This window comes from Populus trichocarpa, chromosome 14, assembly GCF_000002775.5.
Source record: "Populus trichocarpa isolate Nisqually-1 chromosome 14, P.trichocarpa_v4.1, whole genome shotgun sequence".
Taxonomy (NCBI): domain Eukaryota; kingdom Viridiplantae; phylum Streptophyta; class Magnoliopsida; order Malpighiales; family Salicaceae; genus Populus; species Populus trichocarpa.
This window is the reverse complement of record NC_037298.2, coordinates 1616655-1636672: the sequence shown is the minus strand read 5'-3', so window position 1 is coordinate 1636672 and position 20018 is coordinate 1616655. Positions and strand designations below refer to the sequence as shown.

Here is a 20018-nt window from a genome sequence, read left to right as displayed (position 1 = left end):
AAAAAAATCATGAAAATATTATAAAATTAACTAAAACAACATCTTCAAACTCTAATTTGAGAGCCTTCCATAGAAGAGCTAATGCAAGCATATCGTACCATTATAGAACTGGCCTTTAGAATCACCTAGAAATAATTGAAAATGATTCAACAATTGAATCAAAATAATTACGGTCTTTTAACACCAAGTTGTTAGTTTGGCATAAACTTGTGGACCTTTTATTGATACATCAATATATCTACTACATTATCTGCATGATTTGTTAACCTTTGATTTCTTCATCATCTGGATCATCTGGGATTAAAGTTGTAGCCACTATGGGACTCCTGACAACATGTTTACCCCCAGCATCAGCCCAACTGAGATAACCAAAAGTGACTGCTTCGTCCAGAAGTGCTGGACCTTCAATAGTCAGTTTGTAACTTAGCTTCTCATACTTGGTCTTGAACTCCAACTTGTCTGGCATGACATTGACTTTTAACCCACTCATGGGAGTCACACTTACTGTGTAAGTAGAAATTCCCTCTCCAACATTGGTCACGGTCCTATGAAATTCACGCACAGTTGTCAAATTTGATGGCGAAAATCTCTCGTTGAAGTAGGCGATAAAAGAAGGGTAGTTGAGGTCACTGGATGGGTTGGAACAATCGGTAGAAGATGATCTTGTGATAACTTGGATTTCTTTTTCGGTGAAGTTTGTGGCACAAAGTAATCTCACATAATCAGTTGAATTCGCGTCATAAATGAGACCCGGGTCTAGAGCTTTGTTGGGGTTAACTTGTCCAGCTCCCATGTCTAGAGGACTAGCTGGATTTATTCTATTACCAGAACCAATGTCTTTAATAGGTTCCATAGTGTTATCCGTTATATCAGCAGTGGTCATCATGGCTGATCGAATGGCTGCTGGGCTCCAATCAGGGTGTACCTCCCTCAAGAGTGCAGCCACTCCAGCTGCATGCGGACAAGCCATGGATGTCCCTGACAATATTTTGAAATTGCTGAAAATAGGCTGCGAATCGTTCAAATCCACTGAAACATTTTGAGGCCATGCTGCTAAGATTAGTGCACCAGGAGCCATAATGTCAGGCTTCAAGACCAATGGACAGCTCGAGGATGGTCCTCTAGAACTGTAACTAGCAACTCTCGGAGCTGGTTCAATCCCCAGATTTGTTTTCCGAAATTCCGCGCTTGCTTGTGGACTGTTACTGCTTTTGATGTAATCTATGATGGTTTTTCCATCCTTTAAATTCACAATCACAACTGGAAAACTATCACCGATGAATTCTTCAGTGTCTGTGAAATTTGTTATGAAGACACCTGCAGTAACACCTGCATTTCTCACATTTTCAACTTGATCACTTAAGTCGTTACTCTCATACGCACCTTGACAGACCACGATCTTCGGTCCAGTTTTAATCAATTCGCTGTCACATCTTTCCATGAAAACGAGCGGTACTTCGCTAAACGATGAACTCCCCAAATAGAAAGATGAGCCTGTGATCGAAATTCCATTGCCAAGTGTCAAAACTGCATCGAATTCGCGGTCTAGAGTACCAGCAGCAACTGTTAACACCCAAGGTATGCCATTATGTAGTGTCTCATAGAAAGGCCCCTCGTTTCCGGCAGAAGTGGACACGAATACATTCTTCTCTGTGGCTGCAAATGTTGCCAAGGCAAGAGGATCTTCATTCAAAGGTACTCCACCAAAGCCTAATGACAAAGATAATACATCTACACCATCGCTAATTGCTTGATCAATAGCAGCAATTACATCGGTTGTATAGGCATGGTTATCCCACAGAGCCTTGTACATGGCTACATGTGCCCGTGGAGCCACTCCATTAGCAGTTCCTTTGGCATAGCCAAAGTATGATGCACCTTCCACGTAATTTCCAGCAGCTGTGCTAGATGTGTGTGTCCCATGGCCATCCGTGTCACGCGTCGAATTTACAGATATTGTGATGTTGGGATTATTTGCAATTAGGCCTTTGTTGAAAAATCGAGCTCCAATGAGCTTTTTGTTGCACATTGAGGAGTTGAACTGAGCTCCACTTTGACACCCTCCTTTCCATCTTTTTGGAATTTCAGACATTCCATGGTCATTGTAACTCTCGCTTTCTGGCCAAACACCTGAGTCCACCAATCCAATAATTATACCGTCACCAAGATTTGACGCCTTCCATGCTGGGGACTGAGGTGCAAGGCCAAGAAATTTGGTTGAATGAGTTGTATCATGCTTAACAGGCAAGTCTTTAATGGAAGAAATGTAGCCCGGAGACTTTTTTAAAGCCTCCAGCTCAGATGGAGTGAGGCTAGCACTAAAACCATTGATAACATGAGTATAACTATAAAGAAGTTTAGAAGAGGCAGTCAAATAAGTGGCAGGGCTGGCCCTGGCGGTGCTACTATCAGAGACATCAAATACAGAAGCAAGAGTGGACAGGTACCAATGATGCTGGCCTGAAAAGGACTTGGGCATCACGGATAAATCCATGTGAACAATATAATTGTCGGTTTGTGATAATGTTCCAGTGAAATGCAGGATAGTGATAGAGCAAATCCACAACTTAGACAAGAGAAACTCGCGACGAGTAGCCATGTGCAATGTTTAGTGGAAGGAGAATAGTCTTTTAGGAGTGTTCTGTGGTGAAGTTGTCTGAGCCTGTCTTTGGATAGTGAATTCAGAAGGATGATGGAGGCTCATTATCCTCCGTGTATATATAATCGTTTCTTTTGTTCTTTTCTTTTCTTTACATCCTTGTTATCTCATAGTTATTAAACTTCGGATCATAAATTTATTACATAAACTTGTTTATAAATATATTTAAATTAAAAAAACCTTAAAATAAACTTAAAAAACTAAAAAAAAAAAACACTTAGAAAATATGAATTTAGATTTTAGACGTGATAGTCAGAGCCCAACTCTCAATAAGCCCGAGCCCAACGGCTAATGCCATGAGATCCGGAAAGAATCCCGAGCCCACGCTTATTGACTAATAATTTTCGTTCATAAATCACGGCTATATCGATCGAAATGAGTGTGTGAAGGATTCAGATTTAACTCGTGGCTACGAATTACGATAACATTTTCCTGAAAAAAGATGATTGTGTCCTTTGAAATTGACGAGCACCTTCTTGCAGAAATTAAAAGGAAAATGTGTGGATATTTTGGCGTGTAAAATGTTTTTTAGTGCTCTCGTTGGGCACATGGTGGGCTCTAATCTAACACCACCATTTATCAGTGCATCCTTGTCAAGATCCATAAAAACAAGTGACTTATTTAATGCGATTAGAGAATATATGGTGGGCTCTGACACTATCAATTATTATCACAAATGACAATAAAAATAAATTATCATATTAAAGAAAAATAATTATATGAGGTTGCACAAAAAAACTTCTACTAATATTAAAAGAAACAAATATTATAATTTTTTTTCATAAACCAAGTAAAATTAAATGATATTTTAATATAAAAAATATCACAAAAATTTTTTTTATTTATTTATTTTAAATAATCTCAACTAAAATTAAATGTCGAGCATCCCAATTAGTCTATTCTAATTAATTGATGATTTATTGTCACACTCAAACCCTCCTATCATTTTCTTTCATGCATGTATGATGGAAATTAACAAACCGGCTGTAATGGAATTGCTTTAGAAGGGTACTGTAGGGACATGACATGATGTTGGCATTTTCCTTTGTTCTTATTTTCCAAAATTATTTCATGGAGAAGATGTGGGCTCACAGACCTGTTCTTTTTTTCATTTTTATCGAGCAGCTTAATTTCATTGATGAGATACAGAGGTGCAATCGTGAACAAGGAGGTCCTCAGTAGGATCGTCCTTTGATTTCCAGAACTTGCAAAATAGTCTCCAATTTTAGAGAAGATGTGGGCTCTCATGCCTGTTCTTTTTTCATTTTAAAATTGCGTTTGATATGGTGTTTTTTTAAAATAATTTTTTATATATTTTTGGTTACTTGTTTTGTTTTTGATGTGCCATGAAAAATTAATTTTAAAAATTAAAAAAATATTATTTTAATATATTTTCAAGTAAAATATATTTTAAAAAATAATAATTATCACACTAAAATATAGAAATTGATTTAAATTGACAAGAGCAAAAGGCTTGAGCACAAATCCGAGCAGGCTTGAAAATTTTCAATCGGGGCCCTTAAATTGAAAATCAAAATAGTAGCAGTCCTTGGATTTAGATCTCCAGGGATGCATTTTCACAATGGATGACAGGCATTTGGAGCATTGTTGGAGCATTTGGAGCAGTGTTTATTTAGACTAAAAAAAAATTAAATATTTTTATTAAAACAATGTTATTTAATTTTATTTTTTAAAAAAAAAATTGATATTAATTCAGCTAGATTTAGATTGGATTTGGCCGGGTCAAATAAACAATTTTAACATTACATAAAAAAATATATATATATACCCAAACCCAAGTAGTAAAGGATAAATAAGAAAAACAAGAAAATTATCTTTTGGGTCAGTTCTTCTTCTTTATTTTACTGTGCTGAATTGGGTTTTGGGTGGTGGTGCTTTGGACGGTGACAAGGAAGACAGATCAGGAGAGAGGGTCGTTGTTTTGGCTTGGATTGGGTTTTTAGCGAGGAGATCGGGCTGTTGTCGTCGGGTTTATTGAAGGAGATCGAGCTGGTTGCTGGAGAGGGGGTGGTGGTCATCGGTTTTGTTGGGAAAAGAAGCTGGTTTCCGGACAGGGGCTATATTCTTCTTGTTCTCCACCGGTCTAAACATTACAGCATACATCTGATCCAACGATAAAAACATCAGCACAAAAGTAGAAGTCTAGAAACAAGATTCCTGACTTGAAATTTAGGGACAGAATAGAATAGAAGAGAGGAATAGAGCTAGAAAATTAAATTTAAAAGCAAACGAAACAAAATAAATTAAATTAAAAGCCCGCAAAGAATCGAAGCTTGCAATGGCGTTTTTAAATTGCCCTTCTTTGTATTTGTGCTTCTTGCCGTCTTGTCTTGTCTTCTACACCGGAAGAAATTGTTCATGTACTATTATTTCTCACTCGCTTATAGCTTCCGTTAATTGGTCCAAAATTGATGCAGAATCTGAAACACACTAATTAGTTACCCAAGGACTTGAACTTGTCAGCCTTTGGTTCTCAAGTCTTGGTCTGGGCTTGTTTTCAGTTTACTTGAGCTTGGCTAAATGCTAAATGTCGTTTATTGTCAGGCCCTTTTGTTCAGCTAACTGCCTGTCTATGTAAGGCTTAGAACAGTTTGTGGTGTGGAAGCTTGTTTTGCGTTGTTCAATAGTTGTTTTGTCATTTAAAAAAAAAATGGCTTCAAATTAATCTATTTTAGTATTTTTGAATTATTTTGATATGTTATATAAAAATAAATTTTAAAAAATAATACGTCTATACATATATATATTATTTTAATGTATTTCTAAAAAAAATACTTTAAGAGATAACATTTACCTCTTTGAAACATGCATTAAGAATAAAATAATTTGATATTGATTTAACTAAAGGACTTGATGGTTAATTCGCAACTTGTATAATCTAGTCAAACTTAATGGGATTAAAATTAAAAAAATTATTTCTTTAAAAATAAAACAACATCTTTCTCATAGAAAAATATTAATTTGGTGACCCGCTGGTTAATCTAGCGGGTCCAATAACATATACTCGTTATCAAATAAGATTCTAATCCAATAACATATATGGTTCCAACATAGGAGGGAAGTACGATTCTTTGGTGGCTGATTTAGAGCCCAGCCCAGGAGTATGCGGTGAGTTGGGTTCTACCTCTTCGAGGATGAGCTGATATTTTTTAGGTTTGCAGTTTGCTCATCACGGAATACACCTGTTACCCGTCTCTGTGTATTCAAGCTTATCTTAACAAAAAAAAATATTGATGCGTACAACCGCCTAGTTAAAAATACTCGCCCTGTCACGTTCGCATTCAGATTTCAGGCACAAACATCAACCTATAAAATATTTTAAGAGAAGAAGGATATCATATGTTAGCATTGCTTCCTCATTGTTCTACTTCTTGATTCATTGGTTGTTAGGAAAAGATTCAGTAGAAGAGCTCCATGTCAGTTTGCAAGCCCAAAAACACCGGAGCCACCGCCAACACCTCCACAATGAAAAGGGCACAGCTAGTATTTGTTCCTTGCCCTGGAATTGGCCACCTTGTATCCACTGTTGGCTTTGCAAAGCTCATTCTTGAAAGAACTGAAAATTTCTTGATAACCATGCTTGTCATCAACCACCCATACGATCCTAGCGTAAACAGCTATGTTGAATCCCTTGTTGCCACCCATACTCAAATCAAGTCCATTACTATTCCTGCGATTGCAGCACCCCCTGTAGAAGCTTTAACTGAAAAAGTTTTTACTCAATTCATTCGTGACCACAGCCCCCTTGTAAGAGATGCTATCGTCAACCAAGTGATAGCCAACAGCCCAGCTCCTGTAGCTAGTGTTATCGTTGACTTGTTCTGCGCTTGCTTTATTGATGTTGCCAAAGAACTCGGGGTTCCTTCCTATGTTTTCTTCTGTTCTGATGCTGCTTTTTATGGACTCACTGTTTACCTTTCAGAGAGAGAAGACGGGGGTCAGCCTAAGTTTAGAGAATCTGACCTTGATTATACCATTCCTTCTTACGCCAATCCAGTGCCTTATCGTGTTTTGCCACTCGTGCACAGGGATCAGGCATATGAGACGTTTGGAGCTCTTGGAAGGAAATACAAAGAGAGCAACGGTGTGATCATTAATACGTTTTCGGAGCTTGAGTCTCATGCTGTTAACACTCTTGTTGCTAGAGATGATTTACCATCAATTTTCACTGTGGGGCCATTAATTGATCACAAGGGAAAGGGCTTGTCAGGGTCTGAGGCTGCTAAACGCGATGAGATCATGAAATGGCTTGATGATCAGCATGAAAATTCAGTGGTGTTCTTGTGCTTTGGAAGTCAAGGAGCTTTTAGAGAAGAGCAGTTGAAAGAGATTGCGATTGGGCTGGAGCGCAGTGGTCAACTGTTCTTGTGGGCCGTTCGCAAGCCACCCTCACCAGGCGAGATTATGCCAGGTTATTACACTAGATATGACGAGATTTTCCCGGCGGAGTTCTTGGAAAAGACAAAAAATATTGGCAGGCTCTGTGGGTGGGCACCACAAGTAGAAGTCCTGGCTCACAGAGCAGTTGGTGCTTTCGTGTCTCACTGCGGATGGAACTCAACCTTGGAGTCCTTGTGGTATGGTGTACCTATTATAACCTGGCCCTATTATGGTGAGCAGCAGATTAATGCATTTCAGTTGGTGAAGGACTTGGGATTAGCAGTGGAGTTGACTCTGGATTTCAGGAGGGATTGTTCTACTGATTTTGTGAAGGCAGAGGATATAACAAAAGCAGTGAAATACATGATGGAACAAGGTAGTGAGTACAGAGACAAGGCCAAAGCAACAGGTGAAATAGCCAAGCAAGTTCTGTTAGAGGGTGGATCTTCGTATGTTGCTTTTGGACGCTTGATTGAACAATGGTTAGGAAACAAGCTTTGAAGGATTTAGAAGTTGAAATAAATCTGTGGTGTTTACGGTTTGCCATATTATTTCTGTAATTTGTTTGTTGATGATCTACAAGGATTCGTTCAACCTGCATCGTTTCTTTTCTTTTCCTGCTCTGCTTAATTTGTGGAAATGTTTTGGTCTATGATGCTCTGTGGAGACCATGAGGCTGAAACTTTCAGATTATGCAGCAATCTGTTGAAATGGGAGAACATTTTCTTTCCAACTTGTATCACAGTTTGTTCTATAATTGGTGGCGGTGCAAGTGGCCAAGTGTAGTCACACTCTTTAGAATTGGGTTCTGGTCGAGATGCTGTTGATTAATTAGTAGCTTGTATGATCCACCATTGCTCTGCCAAATGATTACTGTTCTCTTCGTTTTATATGGAGATCTTTGTATGTATGTATTTGCTTTTGCCAATCAATGACTTTTTGTAACTATTTCCTATAAATGATTAACACGCTTAGCTTGTTAGTGTAATTTACCCTCTTGATTAACTTATCCTGATGAGTTGAGTCTGGTTTGAATTTAGAAATTAATTTTATTCAAGTTCTAAATCACGAATTGAGTTGATTAATTCATATCAATAAAAAACAATTAAAATAAAATTGTTTTGAATTTCTTCTTAAAAATAAAGTCAACAAATTTATATCAAATCAAACTAGTTTAATTTTAAAAAAATTTAACCTGGATCAATTAAGCCGAGTTTAATAATAATGAATCAAACTCGGTTTAAATCCAGTGATCCAGTGATGATGACTAAAAAAAAACATTTTTTTTTGTGAATATCAGAGCTTAATACTAAGGAAAACTATATTAAACAAGAAAAAAATGAATCTAATAAGATCATAATGCTAAGATAAAAAACAACCCGAGCAGTGAATTCTAAATAATCCAATTGTTTTTATTCATTAGATTCCCAGTAAGACTATAATTTACCAACCAACCTACAGACGAATTAGTCTCTCTGAAGATATGTTAAACCCTGACCTCTCATGTTATGGCTATAAACTCCCGTGCTTTAATAATCAAGATATAATTTATATTCATCTTGATAGTATGCTTCGTAATGAGCTGCACTACCAGAGAAGAATCCGATTCCAAAATAAGCCGTCAAATCCCCAGTGACCAAGCTAGCTACAAACCTGTAATAACAGCTCACAATTCCGCCTTGACTGACGAATGAAACGTTTCTTTGGTGAATAACAAGTGAAATGTTTTGTTTGCATGATCTCAACACCGTCTGGGTCCGCATTTTTGTTTCTTCTTGCTCCAACAGAGAGAACTGAGAAGTCTACGTTTCTTTGGTGGCTGATTTGGAGCTCAGCCCAGGGCATTGTGCGCGGTGAGTTGGGTTTTCCCTCTCTCTCTCACTCGGGCTGAGCTGATATTTCTTTGGGTTTGCTACTGCTCATCTCGGAATACAACTATTACCCATCCATCTGCATTCAGGCCTACGGCCCGATACTTATATGTTGTCCTTTACTCCTTTTAAGACTGTTTGTTCAAATATGTTAATTATTCATTTTTTTAATTTGATCAATTAATTTTTGAGTTTTTAAATCATTTTATTAAATTTTTTAATTTATATATTTTTTAAATTAATAAAATAAATGAATTATATAAATCTCAATTTTACTATCCATGCAAATATAATATTATTAAATATTGTTTGTTTATGATATGATTTGTTATATTCGTATTACTAGATATATTGTCTTAGTAAAATAAATAATTTAATCTTTGAAATATTTTATTTATTTTTCTAAGATAACTTATGTAGTGATATACTCCTCCATATGAATATGAATATAATCTCATAATAAAAAATATTTAACTCTCACATAACTAGCATGCATAGTTAACATTGAGATTTAATCATTTGTATTCGTTTTTGTCTATATTACCAGATAAATTATCTTAGCAAAATAAATTGATATATTGATATTAATATTAAGATTTAATAGATAAGATTCAATAAAAGTTGGATATTGGGTAATTAAATATATCCAAAATAACACAGGGACTAATTGAAGGAATTAAAAAAAGTAAAAAATAATTTTAAAAATAAAAATACAAGAATAAAACTAAATAATTGACACAAATAAAGAGTAGATTTAAAGGGTTAATTGTCAAATTTTCTAGGGGCAGTTGGCTGCTCGGCTAAAAAACCACGCGCGCTTTTGAAAAGCATCACAAATTGCTAGAATCACTCCTCAATTTATCTTTCCAGTCTCTCTGCTTCCACATTTTCATGTACTTTTCCCTTACTAATTGCTTCCTCCACTCCTTCTGCCTTGTTCTTCACCATCATGTCCTGTAAATATTTAATTTCTTTCTGAACCCCACATGTTCTCAAAGATTTTGACAAAAGTTTTGTAATCAATTTCTATATTGTATTCGTCTCTGCTTGTTCTTTTGGACTCTTGTATAAACATCTCTGATAACCAATCATTTACTCTTTTTTTTTTTTTAAATCAAAGTGTTTTTGGATACGAAATGATATTTTAAATCAAGAGTTCGGTGACTGCAACGTAATTATGTCATTTATTGTTATGTGAACACCTCAATTTGACAAAATATTTTATTAAGATTTTCAAGTTTTTTTTTATAATATCTCTCTAATTAAAAAATATTTTTTTAAAAAAATTAAAATTAAGATGAGTTTTACCATGGCCAATTGAATCAATCTATTAAATTATATCAAGTTTAATACCAATAATAAAAAAGTTTGGGCAGCAACTGTTAAATTAAAGGAGATTGGTCCAGGACTGCAAGTTAATAGCCTCAATTTTATTTTATTTTGAAGGTAAATATGGAAGTATAGTAAAAATTTTAAAAAATTTTAAAAAAATTATTTTTAACATCAGTATGTAAAAAAACTCAAAACAATTCAAAAATATTGAAAAATATAATTTTAAAAAAATTATAAAAAATACAGTTATATCTCAATACCAAATAGAGAAACCGATGTAGTGGTGATCTTGGTCGATACAAATCCCATGTGCTGGTGAGCCACCGATAATTTAAAAACAATGGAAGGCAACGTGAAGTTATGAATTAAATATAAGATGATTAATTAATTGATATTGTCCCACATGAAGTAATTAGAATAGAAATCGCCAACGTTGCTACTTTCTCGAGTGTTAGGTTAACAGTATTCTAAATTTTTCTTAGCATGTTGTGGGATCTCTTCATCATTGCTTGCGATATGTACAAAGATTGTTTTGATCACTACAAAGTGTATATGAGCATTAATTAAAAGAAAATGGAAGCAATACAGTCGGAAACCCATCAAAATGATACTTCACACAATAGAACAAGTACATTTTGGTACTAAAACTTTGATAATTATGTAAGAAACTCCTTAAAAAAACAAGAAATTTACTATCTTTTTATTATGTTTTTCTACCTTACAACCTACCTCTAAGGAATTATATGGGTAATAGGTACAGTTTGATCCATAGTTACCGCTCACAATTATATATCGCACTTTTTTTAGGTGCACTTGGGATTGATGGCATTCTCTTTAGTTTGAGGTTAGGCAACAGTGTGTGAAGACAATGAGAGAATGTGAGGAAACTTGAACGAGGAAGAAGAGAGAGGGATAATCTAATGTTAATGAAAGTAAATTAACATTGGATCGATGAACTGAAAAGAAGAACATATATAGGATCGAACAGTTGAGATTTTTGTAATATTATAAGTTGAGTGAGATGTCATAGGATTTAAGAATATGACTTATATTGTAAGATTATGCTTTGAGTTCTATTTTTTGAAGTATATAGAAGTCTTCATTTCTTCTTTGTTATCCAATGAATTTATTTGATAATGTGTGTACATATCTATACATTGTAAACCTTTCAAAAGATATTGTCTTAGTTGATGGGGTGGAGCTACATGGTGGATTTTATCATTGAAAAGGCAAGTCTTGAGAAGAGAGGTGACCCATGTGCTATATAAGTGATTAAGATTCTCGTTTCTTAGTCAATATGGGATAATGATATCATTATAGCTTCTCGAACGAGGGCTTTAGGTAGCGCAACATAACTAGCATTTTCACATACAGCGTCAATGATAAAATATATCCATACCCGCACATCATAAGCCTCCCATGATGTTGTCCCAATTAACAAACTAGAGCCATGTAGTGGATTTTGTCCTTGAAAAGGCGTTTTTTTTTTAAAAAAGGTGACTCTTGTGCTCTATAAGGGACTAAGGCTCAAGTCTTCTAGTCGATATGGAATAGTAATATCATCATAGCGCTCCAGGCGAGTGGCTTAGATAGCGCAACATGGCTAGTATTTTCACAGACAACACCAATAATCATAAGTGTATATACCTGCACATAATAAGTCTCCCAAGAGGTATTGCTTCCGCTGACAGACTAGAGTCATGTAGTAGTTTTTATCCTAGAAAATATATCTTTTAAAATGAGAGGTGACCCTTGTTTTATATAAACGATTAAAGTCTGCGGATCCTAGTCAAGCCGATACGGGATAATGATGGATGTTAGTTGCATTGGAATGGTTGCATATTTGTCTATAATTTATTTAACTTGTATTAGAAGATTATGAGAATTATTAGATCGACATCCTCTTCATATGAAAAAAAAAACATAAATAGTAAATGATATAACCATGTGAAAAATGATAGGATAAAATATATGGTCCGTTTGTTGTTTATGTGGTGCACCTCGCCGAAAGCATGAATTCATGCTTTTGACAAGGTACACTTCGTAAATAGTATCTTGAACTTGAATGTTTTAGGTCAAATAATTCTGCAAAACCTACAGAAACAAGGCCAAAGCAACCAATGAAATAGCCAAGTAAGTTCTGTCAGAGGGTGGATCTTCGTGTGTTGCTTTTGGTCGCTTGATTGAACAATGGTTAGGAAACAAGCTTTGAAGGATTTATCTGCAAGTGCTGACTTTTATCGACTATCTCTACTTATTTGGCTATGGTCATTAATTGTTGTCAGTGTTCTGTCTCGATCCTGCTAGAGTTGGTCCTTTCCAATTTGTGTTCTATTCATGTCTCAGAGATGCTGCTGTTTTGCTTGTCAATTGGCAGATTTCCATACCTTAAAAAATGTTTTGGGTCAGGAAGCTCTAAGAAGAAATAATCTGTGGTCATTACGGTTAGCTGTATTATTTCTGTAATTTGATTGTTGGTCATCTACTTAGGGCTCGTTCAACCTGCATCATCCTTTAGTTTCTGCTCTGCTTAAGTTGTGGAAATTGTTTGGTCAACGATGCTCAGGCGAGAACTCGAGGCTGAAACTTTCAGATTGTTCAGCTATTTATCGAAATGGTAGCATCCAGTTTATATCACAGAGCTAATTTCGTTGTTCTATATTTATTCGATGGAGTTGCAAGTGGCCAAGTGTAGCAACACTCTTTAGAATCGGATTCCAGTCAAGAATTGGGTCAGAAAGCTTGACTCGGATCGACCGACCAAGTTAGATTTTTAATAACTCATATATCACACGATTCAAAATCAATGAAGTCAATAAATAAAAAATGAACGAAATAGTGTTATTTTAATAAAAGAACTTTGACCCGATTGTTTGAATAATCAAAATCGTTTTTCGAGTCGAACCATGAGTACTAATTTAGTGTATGCAAGTGCCACATGTAGCATGAAGTCATAGACATCCAGCTCCAGCTTGCTCCGTCCTTGTTAAAGCCATACGGCATAAACGAGATCTGGGGATGGAGAAACCATGGAATCCGATTCTTTGGTGTTAGCAGTGGCGTCTAGCAGGGGACAAGAGCCGGAGATGCCGGGGAAATAACTAAAATTCTGGATCGTGCAGATGAAGTTAAATTACTCCATTTTCATGTGATTTTAACGATTGGTAATTCATAAAGATATTTGCATGCTCTGTACCAATTGAAAAGGCGAAGGCTTAATTAAATTACTTAGGTGTAGCAGAGGAGTTTGTTATTTTTATTTATTTTATTATCATTTTTTTTATCATAGGGAATTTAATCTTTTAAAATCAAATCAAAATAGTTAAAAATTAATTAAGAAAAAAACCTTATTTATCATGATAAATTTATTCTTAATGATTCATATGTATTATTTAAGGATTTTTTCTTAATTGTTAGCATCACTAGAATGGGATACATTTTTGAATGCCGCTTTAAAATTATATCAAATAATTCAAAGTTTGAAAAAATTTTATTATCATTTCATAAAAAATTAAAAATAAATTCATGGAATATATCGGTTTCTACTAGTATTATTAAGCTCGATTTAATATGTAAACTCAACTTGAGTTAAATTTAAAAAATTAGATAAAAATTAACTTAATCAAATCCAAGTCAATTATTAAATCAATTAATGATTCTAAAAATTCAAGACTAAGTTATTTTAAATTTTTAAATAAAAATATTTAAAATATATTATTTTAATTTACACAAATTTTAACTCGGTTTAATAACTTTATTTACTATCTTACTACTTTATTTACTATGTTACTGCTTTGTTCTTTGTTCCTCCGCATATCCTTTTTTCAATGGTCCTATTGCCCATCCATCCGTGGTCGGGCGTTGGTTGATTTATGCCCCCACCCAAAGAGGAAAAAAAATAAAAGAAGCGACAATTGCCGTGAGGTAGGAGACGAGGCTACCTGCTTCATTTTTGGCCAGGCTGGAAACCTGGGCCCAGGAGGAGGTGACGCTTGATTTGTGCAGATTCCATATGCTAGGGAGTCATGATGTTAAATTGTTCGACATTAATGTGAAATTATGAGATTAAAGTAAATGAGACCCTTTGCTCTTTAAATTCTATCATACATTTGAATTTTCTTTGCTAAATACGTATGAAATTTATATTTTTTTTATTGGTTCAATAATTATTATAATATAATTATCCAATTCTTTAGTTTAACTTATAGATTAACATGTCAATTAGAATCTATCCAAAAATAACTTTGTTTTGATTTTTTTATAAAAAAATAAAATATTTTTTTGAAAAAAAAAATCCTAATAATTAAATTGACTTGACTAAGATTAAGTCTCGTTCAGATTTCATTAGGCAATTCAAATTTAATCCAATCAATATTCATTTAGATTTGAAAAGGTACCTAACTCAAACTTCCAAGTTAACTTTTTCAGGAAAGGTTTAATATCTATAATTAGCAGCACCGAATAACACCCATCGTCCCCATCTCACTTGAGCGAAGATATATTTCATAAAACTACTAAAAGTGGAAATAGACAAAGCTATAAGGGGTCTTTAACTATTTTAAGACAGCAAAATATCAAATCCTGAGACAAAAACAAAAGGGTTCCTCGCAACTTTACTTGTCAAGAACCAATTCCGGCAAAGGACAATTTGGAGGGGTCCTCTGATTTGGTATCTATTAAACAATTGTTGTTGTCCCTATCAGGCCCCCACAAGCTTTAAAGCTAAAGGAGGAAGCAAACAGGTCACGCTTGAGTACTGTAGGACCCAAATTTCCGTATGCATTCCCACCAAATTCAAAGTTTTGTCTTAATCAACCTTGATCATTGGAATTAATGTTAAAACATTTAATGTGTCAGATTGAATCGCATGCTGTCTTAATGGATTATGATAGTATAATTTGGAGTGATTGTACCTGTTTATCTGCCTTCTTTTGACTGCCAAACCTCTGAACTAGTTCTTTGTCGGCAAGACAATGTGAGCAGATATTGCAGGTAAAAACACTTGTACTGATGAACTTTTTAAACGTGCATCTAAAATTGAGAATCCTAAGCTTTGCATGTAGACCTCTACACTATAGAGGATCAAGATTAGATATGGTCGCAGAATTCTTCCTACTAGATCATTGTCTCCTGAGAAAACAGTGCATGGGTAGAAAATTTCTAAATTGAGAGCTCCAATTTCCAAACTTCTCAACAGAAATATTGACGGCCTCATCAGAACAATATAAGCAACATATCTGTAACAAAATTTATTCCTACTATCTGATCCCACGATTGCTTGAATGATTCCCTGAAACTTTATATAGCAAAGATATACAGAAGAAAAAATCAAGAAACATATCATTGACTCCACGCTATTAAAATGATCTATCAGAGAAAGAAAAGTACTTCATGAATCAGTCGTGTCAAACAGTATTATATTCAGTTGGCTTTACAAGAAGTTTTCAGATCGGCTGAACAGAGTGGCAGAAAATGCTGCAGAATCTACCGATAGTGCAAACTCAAAATAATACGGGTAGCATATACAGGAGACGTGACTGACTGTGCCAGCTCTGAATGGAGAGAAACGGACAAAACAAGTGAATTGGTTCACCTTAGACAAGTGTGGCAAGCCTGCTCACTGCTCTTCTGGTTCTTTCTTTCTCCATAATGACTTGTTGGTTTGAACACCACTTTCATACCCACTACTATCACCTGATTCACTTACACGCTTATCCATCCTCATGACATCATGATGGGAGCGCCCAGGTTCCCTGCCAACTCTACGGTCCTGTAAATAAGAGCAAAAGGCATTCCTGATGGAGGCACCAACAGATAACTAACTATACACAATTTTTCATTTGCTTTACATGTTCAACAGACAAAATTAACCACAAAAATATTATCACAATTTGCACAAAATATAGTCAAGCCTGTCAAAAAGCCTAAACCCCCACATAATCATATGCTTCGATGGTACGAGAATTCTATAACTAGAAACTGAATTTTGAAATTATGCTTTTTTTCTGAGTTTTATTGTAAAACTAAACAAGGCTTTAAGAAGAAATACAATTGTAACAAGCATACAATTTTGGCAAGATTACTTTTAGCTTAATCAAGGTAATCAGTTAATGTGTTGGGTGAGTTGAGCAAAACTTTCCAAGAAATGCACCTATCAGAAACAAAGTGCAATTAACACCCCATTAGAAACTGAAGTTAGCATAAAGTATTGCCAAACTTTCATTGTTTAGCCATAGCTTGCAGTTCTTGCCCTAACTATATTGATATGGGCATGCCAATCTCATAAAAACAAAGAAACATGGAAAGGGAATATCAAGGTGTAGCTTCAGAGACAACACTGAGATAGAAGAACTATAAATGAAATAATTAGTTGCCGAGATAAATGAGCTCTTACATCTCGGAAGGGGAACTCATCTGCTTCTAGCATATGTACGACATGCCCCATTTTCGGTCTCTTTTGAGCATTTGGGTCGACACAGCGTAATGCCACCAATAGGGCACGCTTTAATGCCCTTGGAGAAGGCTTCTTCGGCAGCCTAGGATCCAAAACCCCCTCTGCATTCCGAATTGTGACCATTGTTTTAAGCCATTCAACAAGGTTCACCTGAAAGTCAGACTTGCCAATGCATATCAAGGGCATAGATGTATAAACTATATTGAAGTAGTTGAAAGACAATTCGCCAAGTGAATTTGTTGGCAAATACAAACCTCTCCTGCAGGGCGGCTGTAATCAACAGGATTCCTTCCAGAAATTATTTCCATAAGAAGAATGCCAAAGCTGTACACGTCACTTCTTTCATTCAACATTCCAGTACTGGCATATTCTGGAGCCACATATCTGTCAAAGAGTAGAGCATACTAGTAATTTCAATTTGTCGACCAAGATCATGCAGATAGTTATTGATTAAAAGGATGGAGATATAGATCTCATGTAAAAGAAGTTTAACTAACCCAAAAGTTCCCATTACACGAGTTGTCACATAACTACTTTCTGACCCCAAGAGTTTTGCGAGGCCAAAATCAGATACTTTAGAATTCCATTGCTTATCAAGCAAAATGTTGCTCGATTTGATGTCACGATGAACGACCTTGGGCTCAAGTCCCTCATGCAGGTATGTCAGCCTATATTTTCAATTAAGCTCTGGTCATAACAAGCAATGGAAAAGGAAAAAAAATAAAAGCATTGAAGCTCTTATGATTAACCATGTTTCAATAAAATCATTACCCTTTTGCTGTTCCAATTATTATATTGATACGAATCTCCCATGTCAGAGGGCTGCAAGGCCCAACATCTCCATGAAGCCACTGTTCTAAGTTTCCATTCTCAACAAACTCGTAAACAAGCATCCTGTATAACAACCATGAACCCATTACTACAAAAATGCAACTCAATCAAAAAAGGATAGTTGCATCCAGAATTCTAAAATTCAAAGGCATGAAACAAAACTCAAGCTTGCAACACTAAAAACCAAAGATCAAAAGAAATATCACAAACGGGATATTCAAGTACAAACCTATGAGCTCCTTCAGCACAATAACCAAGCAACCTCACCAAATTCTTATGCCGTACTCGTCCAATTGCTTCCACCTCGACCTTAAACTCCTTCTCAGCTTGTCCCCTACATCAAAAACACAAACCATTAAACTCACAAACTTTAACAACCAAACAAAAAAACCAACCACATAGTTCAAAAGTAAACTCAAAGCACTGACAATTAACAAAATTGGCAAAAAAAGGCAAGCCCAATATAAAATATGTACTAATAATGACTTAAAACACATTCATTACCTGTTATTGAGCAAATTCTTGACAGCAACATTAGTATTATCTTCCAAAAGACCACGGTAAACAATTCCATACCCGCCTTCACCAATCACATTTTCATCAGCAAAATAATTAGTAGACTCCTCAAGCTCTCTAAGAGTATACCAATGACCCCACCCCAAATGTGAAACTTCCGGCACCGCAATCACCGCACCCGCTTGATCACCCGACCGAGGCCCAGACCGGGTCTCCCCACTCCCACTCCCCAAACCGCCAACCCGCTCGGGGTACGAAATTCTATGATCCTTCCCAATCTCGATATGAATTCTATTCCCCCCACCGACAGGACTAGTCGTCTCCTCCCCATTCTGGAGCTCCGACTCCGGAACTGGATCCGGGTGGTTAAGTTTTCTCGGGTCGACCCGGATTTCCTGGATTTCTTTAGAAATGTTGGGGATTGTGGGGTTGTTGTTGAGAGATGAAACGAATTTAGTGGTGGCGGTACTAGTGGTGGCCATAGGTTTATTGGCTTTATTACTAGTCTTATTACGTTTAGAAGTGAGCCAAAGAGAGATAAGGAAAAGAAGAAGAACTATAGCAGCTCCTACACAAATACCAAGCACTACCCATAAACGTAAACCAAAGATTGATGTCTTCTTCGATAGCTCATCGTTCAAGAAATAGTTAGACATTGCTACTGCTGCAAGTACCTTGTTTTCTCTCTTCTTTCGTCTACTTCTTGTTAAATTTCTTTGTTTTTTTGTACGAAGATTGAAGATAAAAGGTTAATTTAGGCTAAGTAAACGGAAAACAGAGGAGCAAGTGTTGTAGCAGCGACAAAAATGGTGAAAGAAGGGAAGCAATTGAGAGCAAAGAGCCAGGGAAAGCAATAGTGTGAGAGAGGAGAGCAGCTGGCGTGAGTGGGACTAGTAGAAAGCAGTCAATGTCATGATAGTTCCATTTACCTAGAGAACGTTTTGCGCGGTAGTTTTTTTTTTTTCTTAAAAATATATAAAAATAATATTTTTTATATTTTTTATATTTTATTTTTTATATTAATATATTAAAACAAATTACAAAAAATTACAAAAATACATTTCAGCCTAGAAAACAAGCAGACTTTAATTAATGGCTAATCTTGTTTTAGTGGTATAATCCAAGAGTCTACTGATCTTTAATGGTGGTGTAATTAAGTCTAAAGTTAGATTTATGGTTCGTGGAATATCATGTAGTATTGTGGATTAGGTAAAATACTACTTGAAATATAGTGGCGATGGAATCATAGTGCAGTATTTATTTATTATACTTTTCAAACTTGCTTTAATTGTGGTGATGGAATCATAGCGTCGTATTTATTTATTATAGTGGCCAAACTTGGTTTAATATGACATGTTTATTTTGAAAATTCATGATTTAAAATTTAATTTAAGTTAGATTCTATATTGAACTAAAAAAATATTAATCAAGTAAATTTTAATTAAATTGATTTTAAAGTTGAATAATCTAAATTGATTCTAAATTCATATTAATCTAAATTGATTTTAATTAAATTTAAAGTTGAATAAAAAGATATTAAACCCGGTTATATTTTTAGTAAGTTTGCTTGACTAGATGAAATTTAATTGAAACTTAACTAGGTCAATGCTATTTTTTTAAATCAACAACATTATTTTAATAAAATTAATTAATTTAGATTAGCCCGGTGATCTAAGATTTTTTTTTCTCTATAAGTATCAGATAGGACAACCATAATATTTATTAAGAATATTATCTTTTATCTCTTTACCTATATATCTCATTCGACAAGAAATCGTTGACTTCTCACACTTTTATGTCTATAATCCAATTCATTTTATAGTATTTATAATATTTATATTATAGTTTTAAAATCCGGTCCGGTTTAATAAATCGACCCGAGACCAGGCCAAACCGGGACTGAAACCGAGCCGGGTTGAAGAAAAAATAGGAGAAGAAAAAACCTGGTGTGACC

General features: G+C 35.2%; 3 protein-coding genes across 3 annotated transcripts; 1 reads left to right on the top strand and 2 right to left on the bottom strand.

Annotated features, from left to right (window-relative positions):
* LOC18104869 (subtilisin-like protease SBT3) lies at positions 1–2735 on the bottom strand. Its single transcript, XM_006374849.3, has one exon. It carries the CDS (start codon positions 2597–2599, stop codon positions 263–265), a length of 2337 nt encoding a protein of 778 aa, XP_006374911.3. The 5' UTR covers positions 2600–2735; the 3' UTR covers positions 1–262.
* Positions 2736–5800: 3065 nt separating this feature from the next.
* Positions 5801–8019, top strand: LOC18104868 (anthocyanidin 3-O-glucosyltransferase 2-like). Its single transcript, XM_052447000.1, has one exon. It carries the CDS (start codon positions 6095–6097, stop codon positions 7559–7561), a length of 1467 nt encoding a protein of 488 aa, XP_052302960.1. The 5' UTR covers positions 5801–6094; the 3' UTR covers positions 7562–8019.
* Positions 8020–15577: 7558 nt separating this feature from the next.
* LOC7496943 (probable serine/threonine-protein kinase At1g01540) lies at positions 15578–18957 on the bottom strand. The gene is made up of 7 exons (XM_024585407.2): positions 18053–18957; positions 17778–17882; positions 17489–17611; positions 17215–17385; positions 16972–17101; positions 16658–16867; positions 15578–16033 (listed from the first exon to the last, which is right to left on the bottom strand). The coding sequence occupies exons 1-7, from the start codon at positions 18718–18720 to the stop codon at positions 15881–15883; spliced, it is 1560 nt and encodes a 519-aa protein (XP_024441175.2). The 5' UTR covers positions 18721–18957; the 3' UTR covers positions 15578–15880.
* Between the last annotated feature and the right edge of the window lie 1061 nt (positions 18958–20018).

What these genes read in the sequence shown, in the direction of transcription:
- LOC18104868 (XM_052447000.1), top strand. Translation starts at nt 6,095, where the DNA reads ATGTCAGTTTGCAAGCCCAAAAACACCGGAGCCACCGCCAACACCTCC.
- LOC7496943 (XM_024585407.2), bottom strand. Translation starts at nt 18,720, where the DNA reads ATGTCTAACTATTTCTTGAACGATGAGCTATCGAAGAAGACATCAATC. An exon ending in TGTGCTGAAGGAGCTCATAG is followed by an intron (nt 17,612 to 17,777) that starts GTTTGTACTTGA and finishes GTTGTTATACAG; the next exon opens with GATGCTTGTTTACGAGTTTG. An exon ending in ACAGCCGCCCTGCAGGAGAG is followed by an intron (nt 16,868 to 16,971) that starts GTTTGTATTTGC and finishes TCTGACTTTCAG; the next exon opens with GTGAACCTTGTTGAATGGCT.
- LOC18104869 (XM_006374849.3), bottom strand. Translation starts at nt 2,599, where the DNA reads ATGGCTACTCGTCGCGAGTTTCTCTTGTCTAAGTTGTGGATTTGCTCT.